Source organism: Synchiropus splendidus, chromosome 1 (assembly GCF_027744825.2).
Source record: "Synchiropus splendidus isolate RoL2022-P1 chromosome 1, RoL_Sspl_1.0, whole genome shotgun sequence".
NCBI lineage: Eukaryota > Metazoa > Chordata > Actinopteri > Syngnathiformes > Callionymidae > Synchiropus > Synchiropus splendidus.
In genome coordinates, this window is record NC_071334.1 from 70191913 (window position 1) to 70217631 (window position 25719).

A 25719-nucleotide genomic window follows, 5' to 3' on the forward strand; every position below is an offset into this window, starting at 1 on the left:
GCTGGCAGTTGGAGATGAGCTCAGCGCTGGAGAATTCCGCCTGTTTGTGCTGTGGAGTCAGCAGCAAAGACTGTGTCCACTTTTCTGATTTTCATGAATATTCATTCAGTGTCCCACAGACGTTCCTGCCACTTTTCATTATCACACACACACACGGAGTGTAGAAGAAAGAGCCCTAATGAGCAGAATGTCCTCAGAAGAGTGTAACAGCAGGACAGCTGCGGCAGCGGAGGGGGGGGCGGTGCCCCCGCCCCAGACAATGGCACCGCATGGCTTGTCCCTCCAAGTGCCTGATGCTCTGCGGGAGAGGAGCTTTCAAACTTTCGGAGCCACATTGTGAGCAGGAAATGACGTCGCGCTCACTTCCTCGCGATAACCCGAACAATGTGTCCGACACCATGGAAGGCCATTTCCAACACTGACGTCACACACATTCTTCTGCGCGACTTGTTTACAACATCACACTTGTTTGCTTTGCAGAAATAACGCCCAAAACTTTGGAATCTACAGCATAATGTGACAATCATGATATCATAATACATTTGTACGACTTTACTGAAGATGCTATTGAACTTACGATGAGGTTTATTAAATCTTATAGTCTAGTTTTAGTCAAGAGCCCTTAACCCTCAAGGCCCATTGATACTGTACCCATCCGTGTCCAAGCTACTGATCACATGCTTCCACACGTTCTATATATCCACCAGGGGGAGCAGCTCAGAGTCAAACGTTGATGACAACAACAAACTCCAAAACCGACAGCTGTGGAAAAAGTATTGATAATGTACGTCGCCGCGTCACATGAGGTGGTGGTCGGTGAGGCGGTTAAATATATGGGAGGACAGAAGATGTCCACCATTCTTATGGCTTCTTACTCACTAGAACTGCGTATCGGGCAGTAACAGCAACACTGCCCCCCATGGTTTCGGCTGGTACTGCTCCGTTGTAAGATTTGTGAAGAAATATGGAGGAAATGAACGCAGGCCATATTCATCCATATGGAACGTTGAGCTTCACACTGAACCTGACCTCATGATTCCTTCAAATTCTGCACCTAATGGCACTAACTAAACAGACGTGGGTCCCGCCGCACCGCCGCCAGATCTGCTCTCATGAAAGTCGAAGGATTGCTGCCTCCAGAAGCCATTAAAGTTTTTTTACAGCGTGTGAGTGAAGTAAACACACGTGCTACTTTCCGCCGACATCATTGCGGACTCCGACATTCCGAGCTCTCCTCTCCACATGTCGCTCCCGTGTGTGATGAACTGCACGCTCTGCGCTCATGTCTGAGGAATGTAGCGGCAGCAACCGTGTGTGTGTGTGTGTGGATGGATGTTGAGATTACATAACCACATGGCCACACACAAATGCATCCAGGAGGATGATGGGAAATATTGGGACGTCCTTCTGAGGGCAGGCTGTGTTGACTCAGCCTCCATGTGCACAGAGAACTTTCATGCTCGTGTCCGTCCTCGGGGCCCTCGGTGGGAGCAACACAAAGCTAGATTTCAAATGAAACGCTTGCCAGCATTTCAGCTTGGAAGCGGCGACTGATATGAATTCATCTCTTGTGACTGCTCCCTGACTCCAAGCACACCAATAGATGGTGTTAGAAATGATGTTGACGTTCAGATACAGCTCAATGAGCGACAGCTCAATCTCCAGATTCTTCTGTTTGTTGTACAGACTCAGTTGCACTTCACACACCGACACGCACTGCGGCTGAAGCCAAACAAACTCCCCTTAGTCACTGGAAAATGGTCGGATCTGCTCATCTGAGCCCGAGCCATTGATATTGAAAGCCATCTGCTCCGTTTGGGCCCAGGCGACAGTTTCCATGGCAACGCTGTGTTGATAAATTGAAGAGTCTTATTTAAGTCTGCAATCTGTTCACCAAGGAAAGCGACTCTTTTGTGTTTGTCGAGCTGGAGTGAGTGCGCGGCGGATACACTTGTCAACAAATGTTTACAGATATAAAGGTGTCGGGCGACAGAATCACTGGTTCCGAGGGCCAAAGCAAATAAAGCTGAAAATAAATAAAGAGATAATCTCTGTGTTCACGACCCAAACAGCTTCCAAACGGCCGGTCAACACAGATGCAGGAGCTTTATGTGAGAATACGCGACGGTGTGACAGCATTCTCCATGTGTCTCCCTCCCCTCAGCACTCAGGTCTGATAGTGTCTGAGCTTGATCTGAAGGTATGCGCCGTCTTCCGACACCAGATGAAGAATGCATGGCCTGCGGGCGTCTTGAACCTCGTACCTGTCTGTGGCGAGTTACATAAGCTCCAGACTGAGGTCTGCTCACCCACGCGCTGATCTCTCTGGTGACACTTTCTTTGTGCCGCTATACTGAGCTTCCTGTCCTGCTGAAGCTTCATGAGGCAGCATCATCTGTTTCAGAAGGCACTCTACGCTCTATACTGCCTGGAGCGCCACCTACTGAACTGTGAATATGAGGACATGAAGCTTCATGAAGCATCAGATGCCCATTTGTCTGGGATTTCAAGCTATCAAGGCGCCCTTTCCAAAGTCAACATATGGACGAACCTAAGAAAGCAGCTGTGCTGGTGCCGACCAGAGAATGGGTGGGTAGACGGTTGCTTTCCCACCGAGCACTCATGCACATTGTAGTGCGCAGGTCTTCAACCAGCACCTCTGAACACGGAGCGGAGTTCAACAGGCCACACAGTTCTCAGCGGGACGAAGACAAAAATGCTTGTGGACACATTTGTTTTCGCTCTCCGGCGCCATTATTTGGGTGTTTTGAAGAAGACGTGGAACAGGAAACGCTTCTGAGCGAGTGAAAGTTTACAAGTGAGCCAGATTTGGAAACAACCTCTGACTCAGCAGCATCTTACTCTTCATTTTTTAGTCACAAAGCAGATGTTGCGGGTGACTCAGCTGTCCTGACCAGGAGGAACATGATCTGACCTTGGACCCTGGAACAGCGTAGCATGGAGGAGCTTGTTTCCTACTGTCTTGTCTGGGGGAGGCAGCATGAGTATCTGGAGGAGTCATGGCCGTGTAGTTTGAGAGACATGATTTGGTGCGAGGAACACAGACTGGCTGTTTCGGGCAACAACTGGGGGGCGTCCCTGATTCTGGGAAGTCACCGCGCTCTGACCCCTGAGAGAGAGGGGGGGGGCCTGGTGGGCGGGCAGCGCTTCCTACTGCTTTTCCAAGATGGAGGTGGGGCTACTCTTCCCGCCCACACAGTTGGCTCGGAACCACAAAGGAATGCTAATGTCGTACACAACCAATGGGCCAAACTCGCGCCTCGCTCCAGCCAAACGAAACAATCTGATAAGAGCTCAGAGGGACACCGGTACTGGGAGACCTCTGGGTCCTGCTTATGTGCTGAAGAAGAGATTCTGAGCTCTGCATCAGCCCTGCGATGTTCAACTGCTTGAACTCCTGCCAGTCACCGCCAAACTTCCTGACCTGTGGAGGGACCAGAGGCTCGCGGGGGGAGAGGCTGGGGAGGGAACCTGGTCACCGACAGCTGATAATTACTGCGTGTGTCAACTCGGAATTTCATAGTTAGCCTGGAACCCAGAGGGCGCCACCAGAGAGACCTGGCCAGAGAGTAATTACTGCTCTGGGACACACAAAACATTTATCTGCACTGAGGAGAGAAAATGTTTGTGTGACTGACCAGATGAGTCAGTGTCTGAAGGTTCAGAAGAAACTCTGGTTACGCCACTGAAAGCACCCATCTATAATGCAATGTTACACTGAAAAGCCGTCACAGCGCACTTCTGAGGCTTTATGAAGCAGTCCCTGCAGGAGATGGCCATGTTGCCATGGCAACTATTAACGCTGTTCTGGACAAGCCCGCGAGTTCTGCGCAGCGCTACGATGTCGTTCTATCACCGCACTTTTACACACATTTGCACACACAAATGTTGCCACCAAGGCTTGCAATTTGGACCTGAACAATTCTGAATTCATTCTTAAATGTCCAAATTCCCATGATTGAAATGTCAATGTCTAGCGCAGCGCGCCGTCACCCGAACACTATACGGGGCGGACGTAAACAAACATGGCTGACTGTGAGATCCATCTCTCTCCAGGCTGTTTCTGACTCTCTACATCCCGATCCTGAGGAACATATCAGCAGCTACTGTTTGAATGAGCCGCTGAACTACTCCCCTCACACACACACACCCAAACATTCCCCACCTTCACCTCTCTGACTCCGCCCATCCATCATTCTCCTCCCCTGTGAGGAGCTCCGGAACAAAACAACCAGTGCTCACTACACGCCGTCAGCCTGGAAACTATTCACCAAACATCAGCATAAAGAGGATGGACTTATTTTATCTACATTTCGATTTAGCATGGACATTTATTATTTATTAATCTGTGTGTGTGTGTGTGTGTTCTTTGCACTTGAAATACTCAGATCAAATCATTGCAAATCAAGTGTATTTTGGTAAAATCATTGCAGCTGGGACATTTTCTTAGGATAAAAACTGACTCTTATTTTTTACAGTCTCATTTGCAAAGCTCCATATTTCCTGTCATGTTGGTCCAGAACCATAAATGATCAGAACTTTAATCGCATTCTGCCACCAAAAGTATTTAAGTGTTATAATGTGCAGAATTTGGAATGATAGTGTTTATATCAGAAGCCTCGTCATACAGGATTATGAGCATTTATAAATCCTTATTGATGCATTATGATGTCTTATGGATGTCATCATCGATGAGACCTTTAAGTAAAGTGGGGCCAGAATATACTGTGGAGTGTTTCGTTACACGTCTGCTTCTGATATCTATCTGTATGATCAGGATGTTCATCTTTATGTTGTTGCTTTTGCCAGTCATTAAACTCAGCAGGACTTTTGACGTGATCTCGACAGCAGAACGTTTTGTCCTCCAACGTTTTTTCAATGCTTGTGAAAATAGTTGATTAATTCTACAGTATGTTAAAGTGTATTTAAAGTGAAATAAAAATGAATGAAAACCAAAAACTTCCCATCAAACTTCCATGTGTTGCTCGCTGTTGTAAATATTCTCCACGATCGTAATTGTCTAATGATATTGGACCAGAGGATGAACTTCTGATTGGATTTATTTTTCATATTTAAATGTAGGCATGTATTTCACTGCACGTATCAGCAGCAGGAATGAGTCTGCAGTTTGGCCCCTGAAGCTCAGATTTGACGCGCGTTGGTGGAACACTGCTGGGGTGAAGAGTGGTCATGTGACAGCCAGGCATGATCACTGAAGGAGTGCAGTCGTGAAGGAGTTCCAGTGAGAAGGAAGACATTGTCTCAGCACGTATCTTCCCAACGGCATCATTAGCGTCTCTGAAGCGTCTGGACAAGCCTTGGTGTGGAGCTGGTACCTGCGAGCCCACTCTCCTTCCTTCACTTAGACCCACCCGAGTGGCTCACGCTCCCGGCCGCTGACCCGCCACCGGGGTCGCCGACGTGGCTCGGAAAATGGGACATGTGTGGCATTTGGAGCGGGGCCAACAGAGCCAGTTGACATGTGCCAGATTTACAAAGAGGACAAGTCGGTTCTGAAGCGGGCCGCGCTCCAGCTGAACTGGGAGCGGGATGCCGGAGACGGGGAGGGGCAAGCGATGCATGCACACGTCTGGCCGGGGTCTCTATGAGCGCAGGGGCCTCCGTGGACAAAGACACAGAGACGTCTGTTCCCTCGCATCTGCCGCTCTGTTCAGGCCGCAGCTGGCCACTCAGGCCGCCCCAACATCTCGGCAGCTCATGAGGTCCAGCTCCGCTCGCGATGAAGGTGATTCCTGAGCCCAGAACCGCGCGGCGCACCTTTGCTTTCTGCAGGGCAGGAAGCCTGAACAGGAAGAGCCATCGGGTTCTGGGCTTCCTGCCCCAGACGCAGCACAGCTGAGGCCTTGGACGGCCCAGCAATAGGAGCGGCTCCCAAACAAGCTGATATGAAGCATTTGAACAGCCTCAATAATAATAAAGTCTGCAGCTTCAGGAGGCTTGTGAAAGCTAAGTAGGCCTCTCTATCTTTACGGCTTCAAAGTCAGCGTTGGGACCTTGTAAAGACTAAACAAAGACGTGGCAACGGTTCGGTCCTGGTCAATGATTAGGAGGCTGAGCACCGCATGTCTGTCACGTAGCCTCCTCGCACGAGCCCGTCTGTTGCTATGGAGACGGCCCATGATGGATGGATGTGCTCCGGTGGGACGGCGGTTTCGGAACCTTACAGACTCTAGCGGAGTGATGTTCTGAGCAGGTCAGTCCGGAAGTCACGCAGCGCCGGACGCGTCCGCTGAACCCAGTGAAAATATGCCGTGTTTGCTGAGTCATCCTCTTGCTCTCTGCTGACCGGCCACGAATGAAGCATGACAAAGCAAGAGGGATTGAAAAGGGTGCGCTCCCCACCTTCTTATGAGACGTAAATGGAGCATGCACAACAACAACAACAATAATCAATGTCTTTTTTATATTATAATTATTATTATTAATAACATACTAACAATAACAATGTAACATAACAATGATACTCACAGTGCTACTGCTACTACGACCGATCACTACTAATACTACAAGTTATATGGCGAGCAGTAACACTGACAAACACAACAAAAGTAAACCAGGCACAGACTGGTGTCAGCAGGGTTGGAATGTATCGGCAAGTGACACTCACGCTGCTGCCCTCCTCTGCAGCGGCTCCCCCCTCTGCCTCATTGTCTGAGTTCTGACCACGAGCAAGTGTCCAGCGTCATTGTTTCTTGTCCTCGCTCCTCTGACTGAGTCTCATGAGGTATTTGACCGTGGGACAGAAACTCCACTGACAGACAAACAGCCTCATTCATTCGCCACTGCGCCTCAGTCTCTGTTGCAAACTGTCCTCCTGGCCACAGAACCAGCTGAGGACAGGTAGCGTCTTCAGGCGAGGAACGGACCTGAGCTTTGCCGAGGCCCAGCGTCCTGGCTGCTGCTGCTGCTGCTGCTGGTCCGTCAGCCAAGGTCGGAACCATTGAAGAAGGTGCAGCTGACGGCGGGTGAGGCCCGGCGGCCGCCGCATGACAGTCATCCCACAGAGCAGTGGAACAACGCTGCCTTTGACCCACGCAGCTCCAGACGGCATGTGATGCAACAGCATGAAGACGCTCCTGTGGCAGGGCCACCACCAAGCCTCACCGCCAGCATGTTGTCCGAGTCGGCAGAGGCTTTGGGGCGCCATCGTGGACTCAGACTGTGGATCGGACATCAAACACCTTCATTCCTATCCAAGAAATTCTGCTGACGACGGTGGTTTTTCAAGAGTTTGCAGTATTTGTGACATAATAATGATATTGTTACTACTGCTACTTCAACTGTTACTTCTTCTTCCACTACTGCTGCTTCTACCATTACGACGACTGATTCAGCTACTGCCTCGTAAGGCCCCTTGTTGGCTTGTAATAGTAATAATAAGGACACTACTAACCATCACCACCTAATGTTCAAGTGACTTGTACTTCCCTCCAGCAATGTCTGATGTTCAGTTTACCGAAACTGAAGTTTGTAACTTTTTTTTCAAACATATATTTATTGATTGTCATAATTACAAATGACAACCAAATGCAAAGACAAAGATAAAAACAACCAATACACACCCACCCCCCGGCCCCCTCACCCTCAATACCAAGTGACTCTCAGTGTGCAAAATCCAGTCACAGAAAGCCACGATCACAGCAAAGAAAACAACGGTTTCTCTTGTAGAAATTGCATAAAAAGGCGTCCAGATATCACAGGAGTCATGCACTTTCCCTTTTGATATATTGGTCAGTTTTTCGAGAGCCAGATTGCTGGACATTTCCAGGATCTATTGACCAACTGTAGGAGCTGAAACATTTTTTCAATTCAATGCAACATTTTTGGCCTGTAGCAAACAGAAACTATCTGTTTCTTCTTATGTGCATTAATAGAGGGATTAATAGGAAACCTGTGAGGAACAGCCAATTGAGGATCCAAAGGAATCTCTATTTTTGAGATCAAGTCCGTGATATCCTTGCAGAATTTTTGTAATTCTTCACACGCCCACATGCAGTGGAACAAGGTCCGCTTCTCCTTGTTACATTTAACACAGACATGTGGTATATTGGGTTTCAAGTGGTGCAATTTTACCGCTGTCATAGAAATTCTACGAAGCCGTTTGTACTGCAGTAGTCTGAATCTGGTGTTGATTGTTTGGGTTTGACATTCAAAACAGATTTCCTTCCAAGCATGAAGATTTGAATGACGGTTCTCCGTGGATCCACTTGGGAATAGATGGTAACACTTTTACACAGATTCTGGACAGTGCTGTGTTGACCTCCTGAAAGCTGCTGCGACTCCTGCTGCCGCAGCAGTGAGAGCGTCACCTCTGCGCCGACCCAGTTGGAGGTTTTGAAGGATGAACTCACTCCTGCTCCTCTGAATTCACCCAGAGACTCACAGGGGTCAGACCTCGGCCATGTCTCCGCCACTGCTGCGAGAACAAACTTGGAGGGAGTGGAAGGACCAGGGGAAGCGAATGGGCCTGGGGTGGGGGCCACGGTCACGGGCCGCACCGGAGCTGCCATCCGCTGCTAATGGAGCGGCTGCGGGGCCACGCCCAAATCTCCAGCAGCCATCTGTGTTCCAGGCTTTGGTTTGATGTCGTAATGAGCCGTGTTCTAACCGAAATTCCCACGTGCACAGGATCTGAGGCAGCCAGTTAAAGAGTAACTGCCATTAAAGAGGTGTGTGGAGCGTGTCGGGGTCCAGGCACCATTGTGTTCATGTTTCACCCTTAACTGCTGACAGTTCTCACAATATTAACCACACAGCTTGTGGATGACATAAGCTTCAGTTTCAAAGTTCTAAATAACTGGGTCATCATACCAGTTTGGTCCAGAGTCCTGGTTCAGGTGAGCCAGGTGTTTTGGAGGGTTAGGTTCAGGTGGAGAGGCTGGGGAAAGGATGATGGCAGGAGAGGTCCCCACAAAGATAGAGATACAAACATGTGTGTGTCATAAAAGTGCGGCCCGCATTCGGCAGGCAGCAGAAACCTGCTGATTCCTGTCGCGACAGGTAAGATCCCACTCCTCAGGTGAGGCGTGAGACGGAGCTCAGCTATGGATTTTCTGAAGCTGAAGGGACCCGACCCAAGTCTGTGCAGGTCTATCATCGAGTTGTAGTCGGTGCATCTCAGCTTTGCTTCTCCTGCCGGACTCTTGTTCTCCCTCCCATATGGCCACCGTCATCATCACCTGGTGCTCTGCTGCAACACATGGCCCGTGACAGGACGACACTTCTGTGACACCCAGTGGGCCACCGTTATCCCCTCCACGTCCACATCCCGGCCTGCACCTTTTGTGGACGCAAACGTACACAATCCTCTGCGCAGATCCCCATGTGTGGCTGCAAACATGTTCAAGTGAGTCTCCTCTTATCTTGGAATTCCTTCGTTGAACAGATCCATCAGCTGGGAGACGAGTTTCCACAAGTTCTCACAGGAGGCGGAGAGCAAGAGGGGAGCTTCTGGCCTGGTCTGGCCTGAGGGAACCAAGGGAGCAGGGAGATGAGGCTGCTGCTTTTGGATCAAGCCTGAGTCCTAGCAGGCATCCGAGTGATGCCGCAGGCTGAAGATGACTGTTGGAACCTTGGCTGAGGTCATACTTTAGTGACAATCTTAAGGTAGAACTGTCTCTGCGACTCAGAGTCACTGAGTTAACTCGCCATGACTCAGAATCAGAAAACGTTATTAATCCCAAAGGAAGTTATTTTCGTAACATGCTCTGTACCCAACATATCACAATAAAATAGAAATAATATTGTAAAGTGCAAAAAGCAATACGAAAGAGCTTAGAAGGCACATTTTGTATCCGTTCAAAATGTAGCTTGAAGCTCAAAATGTTCAACACCAGAGTGGTCAGTCATGCAAACACTTGTTTACTCCAACAACTTGACAGATACGGTCGGCAACCTTCTTCACAGTAACCTCTGAGGAGGCTCAACAACATGCTCACAGCTTAGCGTTGGAGACATCACTCTGGTGGATCTGAGGTAGATTTAGCACAGCTACCAAGCGTGAGATTCGTTTGCCATGAATCCTGAGTGAGCTCGGCGATGAACTGAGACTCAAATGTTACACCATGAACAGGACTCCACAGCAGCAGGAGTGCTGCAGTAACCTCGGCCCGCTCCCGTCAGCCTCCTCTTATCTGGATCCTCTCATCAGCGATCAATAAAAACTCTTGATCAGTTCAGGTCAGAGCGCTGATAAACTGCAGGGGGATGACTCATGGAGCAGTGGGAAGGAAGCCACTCCCTCTGAACCGGTGACACAGCAGATGCTGTTGTCATGGCGACCGGGCTGCTGCTGGTGTTGGACTTGCAGAAGAGCTGACCTGGCTCCGTGGCTCACCCACTCACCTGCACATCTGCTCCTCCTCCCTCTGGATGTGGATTAATGGCTTATTAAGAGCAACGGACTTAACGGCAGCCAATCCACTTACACTCACATGGCCGACCTGCGGACGCTTGGGACTCCCCAAAGCCCCCCGAGCCCCGAGACCGGGGGCCACACTGAGCGCAGGCTCCTGTTCCCCGACACTGCCCTCACCCACACGCGCACCTGAAGCCCAGGGGGGCGCAGGTTTGGGCTCGACGGGACACGCCAGCCGCGTCATGCTAATGACATTAAGGCTTTGGCAGCGGCTAAGAAGGGACAGGCGCAAATCTGCTTGTGCTCTGGGTCACTCTGTCCCAGAAGCATGGGACAACGCAGTGGTCACCCTCTCCAGGGGGCGCTGCGCCGCCGCCTTTCAGCATTTGAGACAAAGCCTGCAGGGTTTTGGGAAAGTGGGCGGGGCAACATCAAGCAGCAAAGACAACAAGCTTAGTAACAAATTTTTTATTACAACATTTCACAATTTTCCATTTCTGGTGGTTTGTGGCAGAGAATCATGACAGCTGGGATTCATTCACTACTCTTTGGACTGAAAGAAAAACCGTGTTTTGGAAGGAGACTCTGGGACAAACCTGCCCCGTGCCGCGCGGACTGCAAATTGATAAGAACCTTGCGCTCACAGATAGAAAATCAAAAAGTGATTTTTTTCAGATTTTGGCCAGCGTACGAACAAAGTTGTGCATCTTTGATGGAAATCAGAAAAAACAAAAGAAGCTTGCCGCCTGGGATCAGGCGAAGAGGCAGCTGCGCAGGAAGCCGGCTGTCGGTGGAGGGACCACTAGAAGCTTCCTGGAACGCCGGCCGCGCCCCTCGCTCCTCCTGCCGCACGCCATGTTGGTGGATAGGTGCTGAAGGTGGGAGTCACGTGCGGCCCCTCCCTCCTTCCCTCGTCTCTCCGTGGCAGGACAATGTGGTGAGTGGATGGCCGGCGCCGAGGGACCGGAGCAGACCACCAGGACCAGGATCCCATCTGTCCGCAGTCTGACGCTTGGTTATCGTTGTCATTTCATATTTTCGGTTACAGAGTTAAACAGCTAAAAGAGGTGACTTGAAAACAAGGCAATGCAGGAGGAGGGGGTGTACAGTGCATGTGGGAGGGGGGGGGCTTCACGACGTCGCCGCCTTCTCCTGTTCGATGGCTGTGAAGAGGAAGGGAAGGCTGGTTAATCATCACCGCAGACCGCCAGGAAAGGCACGGCACTCTGCGGGACGGAGGAATGTGGCTTACTTTCTTTTGTCGGCAGGGGGTTCTTCTCCTGAGTCTCCGTCTTCTTCAGCTTGCTCTTGTCAAAGTTGGTCACCTCAGAGATGTCGGGCTTGTCGCTCATGGTTGCAGATGCAGATCTGAAGAGAGAGAGAGACAATGACTGAGGAGGATCCTGGTCCAGAGGGTCTGAAGGGTGAGAGAGAGAGAGAGAGAGAGAGAGACAATGACCGAGGAGGCTCCTGGTCCAGAGGGTCTGAAGGGTGTGGCCAGGCTGACCAAGACACGCTGTGGGCTGCTTCTTTGTGCGCGTGGCCGCTCAGCAGACCGTTAGAACGCAGTCACATCATGAAACTCGCGACTTTAAACATGATTCCCCTCCGTTACACGAGCTGATCAGGAGGTCGGAGTCAAAAAAACACCGTCGCAGTTTTGCTCCACATCCACTGGTGACGTCCTCCACAGCACCACCGCCCTGACGGCGGGGACACGCGCGCCGCGGCCCGGGGCGAACACGCGCGTCTTTGTACGGAGAGGCAAACAAAGAGACACGCCGCGGGTGAAAACCGCGAGCGACGGAACAAAGACAGTCCGCAGCGTCATCCGACAGCCGAACGGAACCGAGACAGAATCCGGTGCAGGATCGAGCTGCTTCGATCCGCAGCCAGCGGGCAGGAAGAGTGCGCGCTTACCAGTTAGTGTCCGAGGTCGAAGTGCTCTCGTCAGCGCGCTGCAGCGGTACTGGTCCCGGTTCTGCACCAGCACACATATAGATAGAAATATGCTAATGAGTGACGTCACCCTCGCCATCCTCCGCCTCCTGCAGGAGAAGCGGTGACACTGCAGCGCCGACAAACAGAAACCGGAAGGACAACAAAAACAAAACAAGAACAAAATAACACTCAGACAACACAACGACCGTCAAGTGAATATTCAATGACTTGTTCTTAATACTCTGTATTGTCTCTGAATACTGCGCTCCTCTCCCTGAAACTCGGGCGCCCTCTAGTGGCGCCACCTCTGCTACACACCTTATCTATTACGTAACGCGTGTTGATGAGATTTTTTTTAATCGATGATTGGCTAATTATTGCCACCTATGTGCGTTATTAGTTTATCTTATCTGCAACCTGATGCTTCCACCAAGTAGGACATGGTCACATGTCGACCTTTGACCTCTGTATCTAACTGGCACTGACCTGAATTGCACTCAGTTATTGTCCTCCCGATGACTCGCCTCAAAACACAAAGTGGATTCACGGGTCGGTCCTCGATCAGCCACCGAAATGAGATCACCCGGGACAACATGGCCGCTCCTCACTCGCGTAATGTTAGCTGAGAACGAAGGTGTCTTTGTCCAAGTGCAGTGCTACAGCAGAGTCATGACGTGTGGCATGCATGACGCAAGGACTTCAGCAACTCAAAGAATGGACCAGCCACAGCTTGCAGAACCAATTGTCAAAGCTTTAATGTCAAAGTTCAGTTACATATAATAAAAAAAAAACAAGGGTCTTAAAACCCTTCAACAGGCCGAAGTGAAACCTGTCTCATTCATACGAGTGACCCACCCCACTCTGACAACCCCTCCTCATACACACACTTCACCGTGGTGCAAACCTTAATACTAGAACCAGACTCTGGGCTCAATAATGACCTTTTAAGTACGACATCGGAGTCATGATGCCAGGCGTCGGACACTCTACAAACTGAAATTTGTTTTTCTTTTTAAGACACTGTCTGGGAGCTTTTAGAAAAGAGGAAAGTTCAGGTGCATTTTTTAGATTCTTGGTCCTCAGGAAAGAAGAAAACAAACAGAACAATGATTAGCAAGCAAAGACGGCTCTTATACGTTCAGCAGCTCGCGAAATAAAGACTGGGATGGAGGAGAATGTGCAGACTTGTATAGCAGGAGGTGACGTTATCAACGGGATGACATGGTGAAATGCCTGCAAGTAACATCTGAAGACAAGTGGGACCCTGCGGGTGAGGGTGGAGGGGTCCCAAGGAACGGACACGCAATGAAACAACAGAGAGATTCGTATAAATAGAAGCTTCAGAGAGGACAAGGTGTCCCTCCTTCTCCAGGGTGAAAACGTCAGGTCTCCAGCCTCAACAGCTTTCTGGAGGAGCGCAGCCGTAAGAGGCAACTGCAAGCAGAGTGTGGTCTCCATCTTTATAAGGGGACGTGGCTGAAGAGGTAGGACACAGACTCGCCGTTGTGAGTCCTGCGGATGGCCTCGGCCAGGATCATGGAGATGTCGATGAGCTGCAGAGGAAACGCCGGTGAGCTTCCTGTGGGATTGTCACTGTAAACACCACGCCACTGCAGCGTACCTGGATTTTTGGGCATGCCTTGATCTTCTCCTCCTGTGGGATGGTGTTGGTGACCACCACAGCTTCGAAGGGGGCGTTGTTGATGCGAGAGATGGCCGGACCAGAGAAGATGCCGTGTGTCAGGATGGCATAGACTTTGGTGGCTCCAGCATCGATCAGCCTGCAGAAAGAAAAGGTTTCTTTAGGAACAGGAACAGTTTGGGCCTCTAAACATGAGCAGTAATGCCAACACAATGAACCTAAACCTGTGGAGGACACCTTCATGTCCATGCACCAGAGGGGTGGCTTCCTTCCTCAACTTTCTCTTCACCCATCTACATGAAGTAGTTCAATTGTGTAACTACCAGTGCTAGCGGTTTCTTCCCACAGTGGAGAAAAACAGGTGTAAACTGTGGACCGAAGTGTCAGACACTTCCTCCTCCACCATGCCGACAGTAGCTTCCGCAGCAGACCCACCTTCACACTGAGCAACGCGTAGTTGAAGCCTTTAGATCAGCAATGCTAGCATGAGCCATCTACATCTGCATCGGCTGTGATTGTCAGCTGCTCAAGTGGATGCAGTTCAAATGAAAAGACATTTTATTCACTTCTAATTCCTGATTTTCCAAAGACCTCATACTGCTGTGCAGCTTTCTCAAACTCAGAGGGACAGCAGATGGCGCCATTTCTCCAGCAGCAGAAGCCCTGAGACACCATGGATTTGTTCACCGGTGTGTTCTTTTCAGATTTCACTTGAGTGCTTCACATCGAAACAAAGCATTACCACACACTCTGGCTATCGGCAGCTGTTTCACCAGGAGAGAGGAGGCTGAGACCCTGACTGTGCGTCACGCTGGGCAAGGGTGCCGTTTGTTTGGAGAAGTGATGGGGGCCGATGGTTACAAGGGGTCTTGCTTTAGATTAGGCTGCAACAAAAGCATCTGCGACACAGGCCTATTACATGTTTGAAGTGAAGTATCACTGTGATTTTGCCTTCAGAAATATCGATCCTCTCTCATGAATCCCTCTTCAGTGAGACTTTTTGTCCACTACAGACCACCATAGACTGAGCTACTCCAAGATGCGTGTGAATGGTGTGTTCAGGAGCGCTGGAATTTCCTACACTCGTGAAAATAACCAGGGTCATGAATGCGGAGAAGATTGAAACCGATGACTGTGAGAGACCACATGACAGGCTGGTTGGAAATTAAGTCAAGAGGAGGACTCCTCAGATATCGCCATTTAGTTTGAATGCAACATTTTATTCCAGCAAATCCTGTTTTTCTCAGGTGATCTTTGGCTCAGCTTTTTAAACTACTAAGACAGACACATCGACTGACCAGATGATCCTGTCAGACATCATTTCTATTTTCTTTTTAACGGCTCCCCAAGCCACCACTAACTGGAGGAAGTGGAAACTAGGCAGTAAACCAGACGCTGGGATATTGATTTCCAAAAAATGCCATATTTGCTTTCATGAGAAGAGAGGACTTTGCACTGCACAGCAGCAGACCTGTCCATGTTCTGAGCGGTCCACTCTGTTCCCTCATCTTGGAGCTAAACACAGCACACCACAAGCAGGATGCCCAGGACAGGAGGGTTTAAAATGATTGGCCGAACCAAGAGCCGCCAGGCAGCGTGAAGCGGAGGATGCGAGACCAAGCTGAAGGCTTAGAACTGCTGTCCTGAGTTATGTGCCCGAGTAGCACTGTTTTTATCAGTCTTATTCCCAGACAAACAGTGACTTGGGATGGGATCACATCAACCCATTTGAAAGCCACCGTGTCCTGCTCTGATGCATCGCTCCAACTCTGTGAAGAAGCAGTTAGCACTGACTTGTCAGCAGCATGGCAGATGGTGCCGCATGTGTCGGCCATGTCGTCCACCAGAATGGCCACGCGATCCTTCACGTCACCGACCAGGACCATGCGGTCCACCTCGTTGGCCTTTTTCCTCTCCTTGTGGATGAGGGCGAACTCTACGTTGAGCCGGTCGGCGATGGAGGTCACGCTGTGGAGAGCACAATGGTCACATGACAGCCAGACTTGACTGTGTCCAACAGTGGAGCACCACCCCTCACCGCTTGGCTCCTCCTGCGTCAGGTGACACAATGATGGAGTTTTTCCACTCGGCTATGTTCTCTCTGATCCACTGCAGCACGGCCGGCTCCGCGTACAGGTTGTCCACGGCAATGTCAAAAAATCCCTTTGGAAAAAAAAAAGTTTCATTTTTAAAGTTCAAGAATAGCAATTTAGAGGACTAGGCCGAGTCGGCTGGAAGGAAAAGACACCAACACTGTAAGCAGCCGTTGAAAGGACCTCGACCATTACTTTATTGAACAATTGTACTCCACTTTGACTCACAGCAGTGGGTCATGAGCCACCAACTTACTCATGATAACATCATGGTCAGAGTAAATGAAAGCTAGTGATGTGCAGTCTGATCATTGTGTAGAAAACAGCAAATGAGCCTCACCTGGATCTGCGAGGCATGGAGGTCCATGGTGATGATGTGGTCCGCTCCGGCCACAGACAACATGTTAGCCACTAGCTTGGCTGAGATGGGAGCGCGACTCTGGAACAAGAATGATGCTTTATAGATTGCTGAACGGGAACTTTGAAGACTTTGAGGGACATGAATGACCCACAGTGATGTCACAAGTAAACAATGGTTAGAGAAACGTGGTCATGTAAGAGCATGTGACCTGCTCGATAACAACAGGTTTGGCTGATGGAGAGTCTCAACCATGTCTAGTTCATATTGGAAACATGGCAGCCATCCATTACATTGAAAGGCCCATGTTTACTCTTATTGACTGAACTGATGAGCACATGAAACAGACGCAGACGCTGGCAACGGTGTTGTGAAGTCCTAGTGTCAGTCGGACCAACACAGCAAAGTCAGTCCAGTCAGCTTCCTGTCTGACTCACTCCGCTGCGTTTCGCACCGTTATACGCCAAGTTGACACAGCAAGGTGTCCGCACTCTGAGCTTCCAGCTATGACTGAGACGGAGATTCATCGTGCCAATGACTTGTCAGAGCAGGACCCTCCCCCTACAGGTTCAGTCTGCAGCTGATGGGCACTTAAAGAGCTCATACCATGCAAAACCCACTGGTGTTTCGGTTTTTGTTTTAGGTTAGAGATAGTGCCGTCCAACAAGGCCGCCATTCAAACTTCTATCAGAGAGCACTGAGCACCATCTGACCTTGTTTTATTTTAATACAGTTAAAGTTCCAACTGGCTCTCATCTGCGATGGTCAGCGAGTGCCGACTTTAAGTATCCTGAGAAGTGACACCCAACATAAAAAAGAAGTCTTTTATTACACAATCCATCCATACACAGTTCCACTGGGATCCCATACTCATGTAAAGAGAACTGAAATAAGCATCATATGGGAGCTTTTATAAGCATGAACTGGACAGAGCTCACAGACATTCCCAGGTTTATTGCCAAGAGTCGGGACTGGGTAGCCCAGGTCCATGAGGCCCCAGCATTCTGTCAGGAAGACATGAGGATTCCTGGCCGGACGTTTAGCTCGACACTGACAACAAGAATAACTGCTCTTTGGGGTCATGACCCCAAGTTCAGGTGAGAGTTGATGGTAGGAATTTTGGTCAAAGAGATTTCCTTTATTTGAAGGCAAAACATTAGAAAATATATATATATATATATATCACTATTCACAGTGGGATAAAATCACTGATCAAACATGTTGTACTTGAAACCCACGTGAGACGTGAGGTTCGAAGAGTGAAAGACAAGTCCAATGTGGATCTTAGGTGTGAGTGGCGACAGCGGCCCCTACCTTGTCTTTCTTGTCCTGCCTGGCATAGGGGAAGCAGGGGATCACAGCAGTGACACGGGACGAGGAGGCAATCTTGCAGGCATTAATCATAATCAGCAGCTCCATCAGGTTGTCGTTGATTTCGCCGCACCCACTCTGGACGATGTAGACATCCTCGCCGCGCACGCTCTCCCCTATCTCCACACTGCAGAGGGACACGGGACATGAAGTCCAACACAGTTGCTGGTTTGGGAGACGGAATCCATTCTATGAGCGGGCAGTGTAAAACATTCCTACCTGCTCCCCTGTCTGTGGTCATGTGACCATGCCGAAACATGACCTGCAGACCACGACTACCTTCACGGCAAATAAAGAGCGAGGCACGTGGAAAACAAAATAATTACAGCATCGCAGAACAAGTCATGTTTCAGGAGCGATCAACAGATGAAGCCAAAAAACTGGCGGCAATCCCACAGTCACACTATCAGCATCGCTTCCAGACTTATCTAGACAAATTCCTACTGTCAGCAGTCAGCTGGGCTTTAAGCGTGAGAACAGCGGACTGAGCTTCTGTGAGAACGCAAGACTTGTTTTGTATTTGGTGGGCTCCACACAGCCAGGTTCCCAGCCTGAAAGCATCAGCACAGATAACTCCTGGGACATGAGGTGCTCAAAGCCCATGGAGTTAGTAAGTCAACCAGTGGCTCTGAGGGGTCACAGGAAGCAAACCTCACTCTGGGACAGCCGTAGACCAATTTTAACAAACAACTATGGATATTAGAGCAGAACAAATCTTGGAACCAACCTAACGCGGCTAATCGTCTGCGTAGAGTAGAGCAACAAATAACGTCTTTGAACACTGTGAGAACTAGCGATCAAAACAACCAGAGCGAAGGTGATGAAGACCATGCGACTTCTCGCATTAATCCCATAGATCATGTTCACGTCTGAGGAGAGGTTTGTTTACTTCCGCTGTGCATCACCCAGTCAGGTCATAGTCCAGCCACTCGGCTACATGCTAGCTATAAACCCCATCATCCAGGTTGCATAGTCCCACTAAGAGAGATTCCAGTTGTTGGACTGAGCTGTTAACATTTGAAAAGTCGGCTGAAGTAACGCAATAATTGGGTTTCCTTGGCCGTAATTTCTACATGCCACTCTACTAGAAACAGACCTGGTTTGGGGAAGGGAAGGCAACAGTGACACGTCTGAAGTGGATACAGGACCCAGATGAAGCAGGGTTTCACAGTCTTCTATACAGTGTACAATTATCAGCAACTCCAGAGGTCCAATTTAGGTTTAATCTCTGAGCCATTTTTCAAATGATCGCGACACTTGTGGGGCAGATTTTGGGCCCACTATCTACTGGTGTGTTCATCCATCCATCAACATACACTGAGGCCCAGTGTACTGACGTCTACTCTGAGGACACCAAGACTAGTTAGTGTCGGTCTGCAAGACCATTCACTGGGCTCCTGTGACGTAACGGGACCTGCAGCCCCGCCAGGACTGACGACCGTGGAAACGAGCTCCAACTCCGTGCATGTGATTCGCAGTTGCGCACAATTAGCCGTCGGAACCTCACGAGTCCGCGGATAAAAAGCAACTTTGGCTTCGCACCGTAGTCGGTGCTGCTTCCCGTGCTTGAACACATCCCTTCACGAGCACGTATTCGGCGCGCACACGGACTGTATCACGTGTTTAATGTACGCAAAAGCAGCAGTGGCGAGCGGACGCTACGCAGAGCAAAGTAAAGTAAACGAAGTTAGCAGGAGGCTAACCACCTGACGAGATGTCACGGCACATGTTGATGAAGAACACCGCCGTCCGAATAATGAATGCACGAGGGGCACGGACCAATGTGGTTGGAAGACTCAAATGAAGGGGGTTTTATCTTGTTTTCGGGAGAAGAAAACTTGTTCGAGGGAGGCGTTCTTTGACGTACAGAACTTGGCCTGCAAGTCTCACGTTAAACACACATTAAACACCGCTAAAATGAAGCTGGAACCCGCTGGGAGGGTGTCCTGGTTTTAGAAGTGGGTCTTATCTTCAGGTGAACCGGGTCGACTCTTTTACTGAGCACGTTGTCGCGTTAAAAAGCGCCCGGGTTGAGGTTAGCTCGCTAGCCTGTGTTTACATGTGGCTAGCCAGTCACGTGTTCAGTAGTAAACTATTGTTAGCTCCGCGCTAACGTTCGCGTATTGGCGCCTGGGAGGTGCATTTACCGCCGTGTGTCGAGTTAGAAAACGCAACAAAAAGTACTCGCCATGTCTCCTGGTTGCTGAACTTCTTGGTGATGACTTTGCCCAGCTCCAGTCCCAGACGGTCGGCCACTTTCTGGGACAGGTCGCGGTGCGAGCTCCCGCTGAACAGGACGATGTTGGGCATGTCGACAGATTCCGCCGGAGCACTGTCGGAACGGCGGGGGGTTTGGGAGAGCAGCTAGGAGATGTGTCCCGCTGGAGGGCTGTGACAGACCGCAGGAAGGTGAGCGCTACTGTTGCACGCCGGTCATCGCGCGGCTGCTGCACATCCGTGGGAGAGCGACCCGAGAGCGCGTGCGCGTGTATAGGAGGGGGTGGGGTGGGGGTGTTGCGCGCGATTCAGTCAGCAACAGTATTACAGAAACTGCAAACCAACACCTACTTTTCATGAATAAACGCTTGGATCTTTTGACTGAGTTGACTGGCGCCACGGGATTGCGCGTCTGTTTGTGCAGTTACGGTAAAGACGCAGAAACCTCCGTGTGACGTGTGTGGAAGAGTTGCGCTCGTTGTGAGACGCTGGAGGTGGATGCGCGTGGCTTGTGAGTGATGTCGCGTTTTTATTCGAATCCAACGTGTACGGTCGCCCAACCTCGAAAAAGACATTGAAAGATGTTCATCAACATGTCCATGACATTGATGGCCACGGTCCCTGTGAGTTGGATGACTGGCCACTGTGGCGTTGAAAACATCTGTAGGATTTATTTTCCATTAATCGCAAGTTAACTCAGCTGTAGTGTGATTGAATATGAAATTACATTTATTGAGAGTCCTTAAAAAAGGCTCGTGAAGTCCAACCCAGGGAGTCTGGAGTAGTACAACCCCTGTGAGTTTAGTCACTTTTTACTGTAGAAGTTTGGAAATAAATCTTCCAGTAGATAAAGTCGCCAGTTGATTTCAGAGTGGCCGACCCCTTCATGTCCATTGCTGACTGTGGAGCAGTGTGAAGCAGCCACCTGTTGTCTTCCTGGACGTGACCACAGGTGAGAGCAGATGTGGTTTGGTTTCATCCCCATCCATCACCTCATGAAAATCCATTGACTTTTTACTCATCATTTATCAAGAATCACTTCTGGTTTATACATGAGGCACTGGCGATCAAGTGGCCCGACTCATGCCGACTCATCAAATCAAAGCAGGATTGAATATTTATAGATGGCCAGTCCGGACCAGCTCCATGACCTCTATCATGTCACTCCGAGCTGCTGCAAGGCATCATCTCCCCAGACAGCGTTACTCTTCTTGTTCTGGCCTCATCGACTGCACTGCTGTAACATTACATTATGACTAGTGTGTGTTTTAATATGTCGGTTGCGTTGTTCAGGTGACAGTCTTCACAGCCTGTTGACCACCTCCGGCCTGAGCAGGAAAGCAGATATGAGAATGTGAAACAGAGCTCCTTGAGAAACAGTGAACATGACAAAAAAAACAAACCACACATGAGGTGGAAAAAGGCGAGCTTTGATGACAAGAGACAAATGAGACTAAAGGCCAGGTGATCACCTGAATCCCCCTCTGCTTTTAATGTCTGTATCATTACCTTTCTTCTTATACAACAAAGTGAATATTATTCAACCTCAATTCATGATGTAGCCTACAGTTTGGACTTTGATTCCACATATCAATATGTCCATCTACAAACCTTGTTCTTGCCCGAAGCATGCAGCTTCAAGACAATGTAGCATTCTTTATTTTAAGTTATGTTTTCATCGTCTGATTCTGCACTGTCCTGAAGTTGATGGTCCATCAACACAATTGTTGCACTTAAGCTTCAATGTGTCTGAACTTCTGTCGCCACGTATTGATGTCACGGCTGTATCAGCCCTCTGCTTCACCCACTGCTCTCAAGGAGGATTTAAAGTGGCAAACAAAATATGAATTTCATTTCCTGAACTGCCGTTGCATTGTGCTGTGCGGCCAGGTCACATGACCTGGACCGCTGCAGTAATGAGGTCCAGCCACGGAGGAGTCAGCTGAGTCCTCCCCTCATGTGACCGACTGTTCCGTCCCCGTCATGTGCTGCTGATATGTTTGCTGTCAATCAGAAGCTGGACGGTGGACTTGAGGGGACCAGTCCACAGAAGCAGCGGGGGAAAATCTATATGTGCTGTGGACTTTGCCCGCGTCCGCACTGATAGCACATAAGACCCACCGTCTTACCAATCATGACCGACAACACTTGTAGTTTTAAGAAATAGATTTTATAGAGGATGGCGCAGATGAAATGTCCAAAGCGTAGGTCCCAAATGAAAGAACATTTTTCATCAATAGAGACAAAGAAAAAAATAACTTTTTTTTCTCATTTACATGTAAACCAAGTCTTGCTCTGGAGCCACAGTGGTTATATCGAGAACTGGCCAAGGTGCTGCCACAGTCCCCTGCCCTTGTTTTTTTGTTGTTTTTTTCAAACCTGCTTCCACCAAAAATCACAAAACTCTTTGATAGAGGAACATTCTTTGGGAGTGTGTGATTATGCAGATGTTTGGCAGAGCCGGAGTCCCTTCAAACACAGTCTTGAAGTGCTGAGTCACGGTAAAATCACCTACTGGAAACGATATTCAATAAGAACAATATCAAATGTTTCTCAGCCGTGTGGGCAAAGTCTGTCAAGTGTTCGCACAGCAGAGAGGAAGAAATGCGTCCGGGCTCCGGGCGGCTGCGGGAGCCTCCAGTGTTCTCCTTCTTTTGTGCAAATACATTTTTTTGTCACGTACACGAGCAGGCATGCGGACTCACGAACCATGCAAAGAGTTAAACGCGAGCAGACGGAGAGAAAGGAAGCGAAGTCCTAGTAGTAAAGTTTAAACCAAAGGAAAGCCATGGAATGTTTTCGTGAGACAAAACGGTTGGATATTCAAAACAGAAAGGAGCGGGTGGTGACACAGAAGCCCGTCCCCGTCGACCTCTTGAGCCGCAGACGTGTCGGGAGTCACAGTTGAAAGGTTGCACCAGAGGAATGCACATTGATTAGGCAACAGAGTGATTCAATTTACCCCCCGAGAGTCGGTCGGATGGGATGACTGGACTCTGCAGAGCATCAGATGATGCACCAGCACTCACACTGAGCACAGGAGTGATGAAGACCTGCAGCTCTCAGGGAGGAAGGGCGGTGGGAGTAGAAATGCCAGGTATGGGGTTGGCAGCCCTAGAACTATCCAGAAAATGGATATAAAACACCCAACTAGTGTATTATTGATGGGCTGGGGGAAACGGCAGCAAAACTGAAAACATCAAAAAAAGCGTAAATAGTGTCAACCCTGATGGAACTGAAACTACAAAATATAGAATTCAATTTACACTCTCATGATCCAGGTAGTTGCCAACCAGCAAATCAACGGGGAAGCAACCGGTCACGTGACCCGGTCGACTCCGGAACGAAACATGTCGGTGGATGCAAACATGCTTTGGCTTTTCTCGCTCTGCGTTTCTAGTGCGGCTAACATTCAGGGCCCAGGCCGGCGGCTCCGTCACATGCGCTGTTTGTTTTGGGATAAAGGGCGGCTACATCAAAGGCTTTGGAGCGTCCCACTCCAACTTCCTGTCCTGCTGCGGCTGGCAACTACCTTCACAAAGTTAGATTTGTACAGAAAAATAGATCCATCGAAAAGTAGAGTAACTCTTGAGAACATCCACGTTCGAGTAAACATGCTGAACGACTGTTTCATCATCCATCTTTGTGACTTAAGGCAATCTTTCCAGAACAATCCTAATAACCAGCGACCCTCCCCAAGGCACTCCACCCACACACGTCGGGCTGGTCAAGCGAGCGTCCGTACACGGGCGTCCACGTGGCCTTGCGGCGTCCACAGTGTTCGCACGTCTCAGCAAAAGCCTTGTGTCGTCAAGAAACAAAAGTTAAAGAGAAAGAGCTGTGGTCGCCAGCTGGGGCCTCAACTGCCACTGGTGTCCGTGTGTGTGAAGCACCAAGTGTTTCTCAGCGACAGAGCTGAACCACGCTCCTGCCAACGCACCTGCCCGCCGACTGGTCGTGGGCAGACCTGGGGGTGCAAAGACTGACAGAAAAAAAAGAGTCTCCGAACGGCTGGCGCCACGAAACTCTTGTATGTTGAAATTGCCAGTTCAGTCCTCCGTCTCCTGATGGGCTCCCTCCTCTGAGGCTGAGCCCGCCCCCTGCCCCCCGTACTGCCGCCAGTCAAGGTGACTGACATGAGTGGGCTCTGGGGGACTAAATGAAGAAATCAGTCCAGACTCTTCACAGCTCAAAGAGACAATCTCCTTTGAGGTCAAAGGGCAGCGGCACGTTTCCCTTTGTTACAGTGGCTCCTCTTCCTCCATCGGCTCCTCTTCTGCCCGGCTGGGGAAAAGAGCAGCAAAGCGTAAGCAAAATAAAAGCAGTGATATAAACAATTACAGAAACCTCGTGTCACTGAATGAAGAAAACGTCTTCAGTGTTTTAACACGTCTCTATTAATAGTCTCAAACCTTGGCTAATATGTGGATTTGTCACATGAGACCAATGAAATCTCCCCGTCTTCACCCGTGTGTCTAACCTGTGCTCTGCTAGGTTTTTGATTTTCTTCTTAAATTTTTATCACTTGTTTACAGAAATTGTCATGGCGGCTCTGACTTCAATCTCCATGCCTTTTCATGTCATTTCAGGCCTGACAACCTATTCATGACCTTCACAAACCCAGCAACTAAAACGCATGCAGTACGCGTCCAGGCTGCCACCTTCTGATTCGACTCTTTGGACGGCGCGGTGCATCTTAAGCAGCCACTTGGTGCGTATCATTGCTGGTCTGGCTCTCCCTTATATGAAAGATGGCAAGCCTAGTGATGGCGTCAGGCTCCATGTATTATGTCAGGGTCACGTCTGGGCCGACCCCGCTTATAACCCTATGATGGCTTCACGTGAGGGGGAATGCAGCAGCAGACATCACCAACCTGTGCTCCATGGCGCTGCTGTTGGCCACTGAGAGTGACGCCATGGCGCTGACTGCCTCGGCCTCTTCAGAGTCCCCTCGCTTGGACTCCAGCAGGGACAGGCCCAGTTGTGGTGAGCTGCGGTGCACAGAGCGCCAATACTTGCCTGATGGAGAGACTTGGAGCATGAGTGAGGGCTCTATTTCGGGGGGGAAGCCATTGAAAGACAGGGACTCACTGTGGGTTTCCAGAACCTTCTCTAGAGATCGGACAGCATTTGGGTTGGGCCTCAGTTCTAGAACCGACTTGGGAAGCGGGTCCAGCTGCAGAAACACACTCACAGGTCAGAGTTACTCTACTTGCAACACAGAGACCTTGATGCAAAATCCTACTGACACGGTTTCCTCTGTAGCACACTAACAAGCTAACATTGCAGCAAAGTAAAGCAGGCTGTGATTCTACTGATGTTCTGGAAGTCATCTGTCATGCTCTCTACATTCAATTGGGGCACCTTCACACTGTGGGTTCTGTCTCGAGACAAAGTTCTTTCACCTCAGAAGTCCGAGACGTGTACTGCACGACTCCACACAAACATGATGGATGACGGGCAGCAAAGGGTCTGATCGCTGTCTGGGCGCACAACATCATTCAAAAACAACTTCTCAAACTGGCAACGGGAACAAGAGCACAGTGCTGCTGTCCGGGACTCGCGATGTGTGCAGATTTTTGACTACTCAGGTGTTTTCGCCTTTATTCGCCATTCGCCTTCATGACGGTGACGATGACACGTAGTGACAGAAATAAGGAGGTCAACCCGATGGTGGTAAATGACGACTTCCTTTAGA

General features: G+C 49.6%; 3 protein-coding genes across 7 annotated transcripts in view; all 3 read right to left on the minus strand.

The window, feature by feature from the left end:
* Positions 1-10852: 10852 nt before the first annotated feature.
* Positions 10853-12395, minus strand: LOC128766870 (thymosin beta-12). 2 transcript variants are annotated; one of them, XM_053878405.1, is made up of 3 exons: positions 12320-12395; positions 11652-11767; positions 10853-11562 (listed from the first exon to the last, which is right to left on the minus strand). In XM_053878405.1, exons 2-3 carry the CDS (start codon positions 11749-11751, stop codon positions 11531-11533), a joined length of 132 nt encoding a protein of 43 aa, XP_053734380.1. In that variant the 5' UTR covers positions 11752-11767; positions 12320-12395; the 3' UTR covers positions 10853-11530. The 2 variants fall into 2 exon arrangements, with proteins under 2 accessions (XP_053734380.1, XP_053734388.1); XM_053878413.1 differs by lacking the exon at positions 12320-12395 and adding an exon at positions 11859-12202.
* Positions 12396-13084: 689 nt separating this feature from the next.
* Positions 13085-20275, minus strand: LOC128752591 (ribose-phosphate pyrophosphokinase 2). The gene is made up of 7 exons (XM_053853963.1): positions 19993-20275; positions 17748-17931; positions 16416-16514; positions 16021-16145; positions 15777-15950; positions 13962-14121; positions 13085-13893 (listed from the first exon to the last, which is right to left on the minus strand). Exons 1-7 carry the CDS (start codon positions 20112-20114, stop codon positions 13801-13803), a joined length of 957 nt encoding a protein of 318 aa, XP_053709938.1. The 5' UTR covers positions 20115-20275; the 3' UTR covers positions 13085-13800.
* A 1894-nt stretch (positions 20276-22169) lies between these two features.
* The window catches only part of LOC128760716 (histone deacetylase 4-like), a 61547-nt gene continuing 57997 nt past the window's right edge, over positions 22170-25719 (minus strand). For all 4 annotated transcript variants that reach the window (XM_053868350.1, XM_053868342.1, XM_053868360.1 and 1 more), the window contains 3 exons: positions 25113-25197; positions 24896-25040; positions 22170-24305 (listed from right to left, as the gene is read on the minus strand). In XM_053868350.1, the coding sequence (XP_053724325.1) occupies positions 24263-24305; positions 24896-25040; positions 25113-25197 (273 nt within the window). In that variant the 3' untranslated portion in view covers positions 22170-24262. The remainder of the gene's footprint in view (positions 24306-24895; positions 25041-25112; positions 25198-25719) is intronic.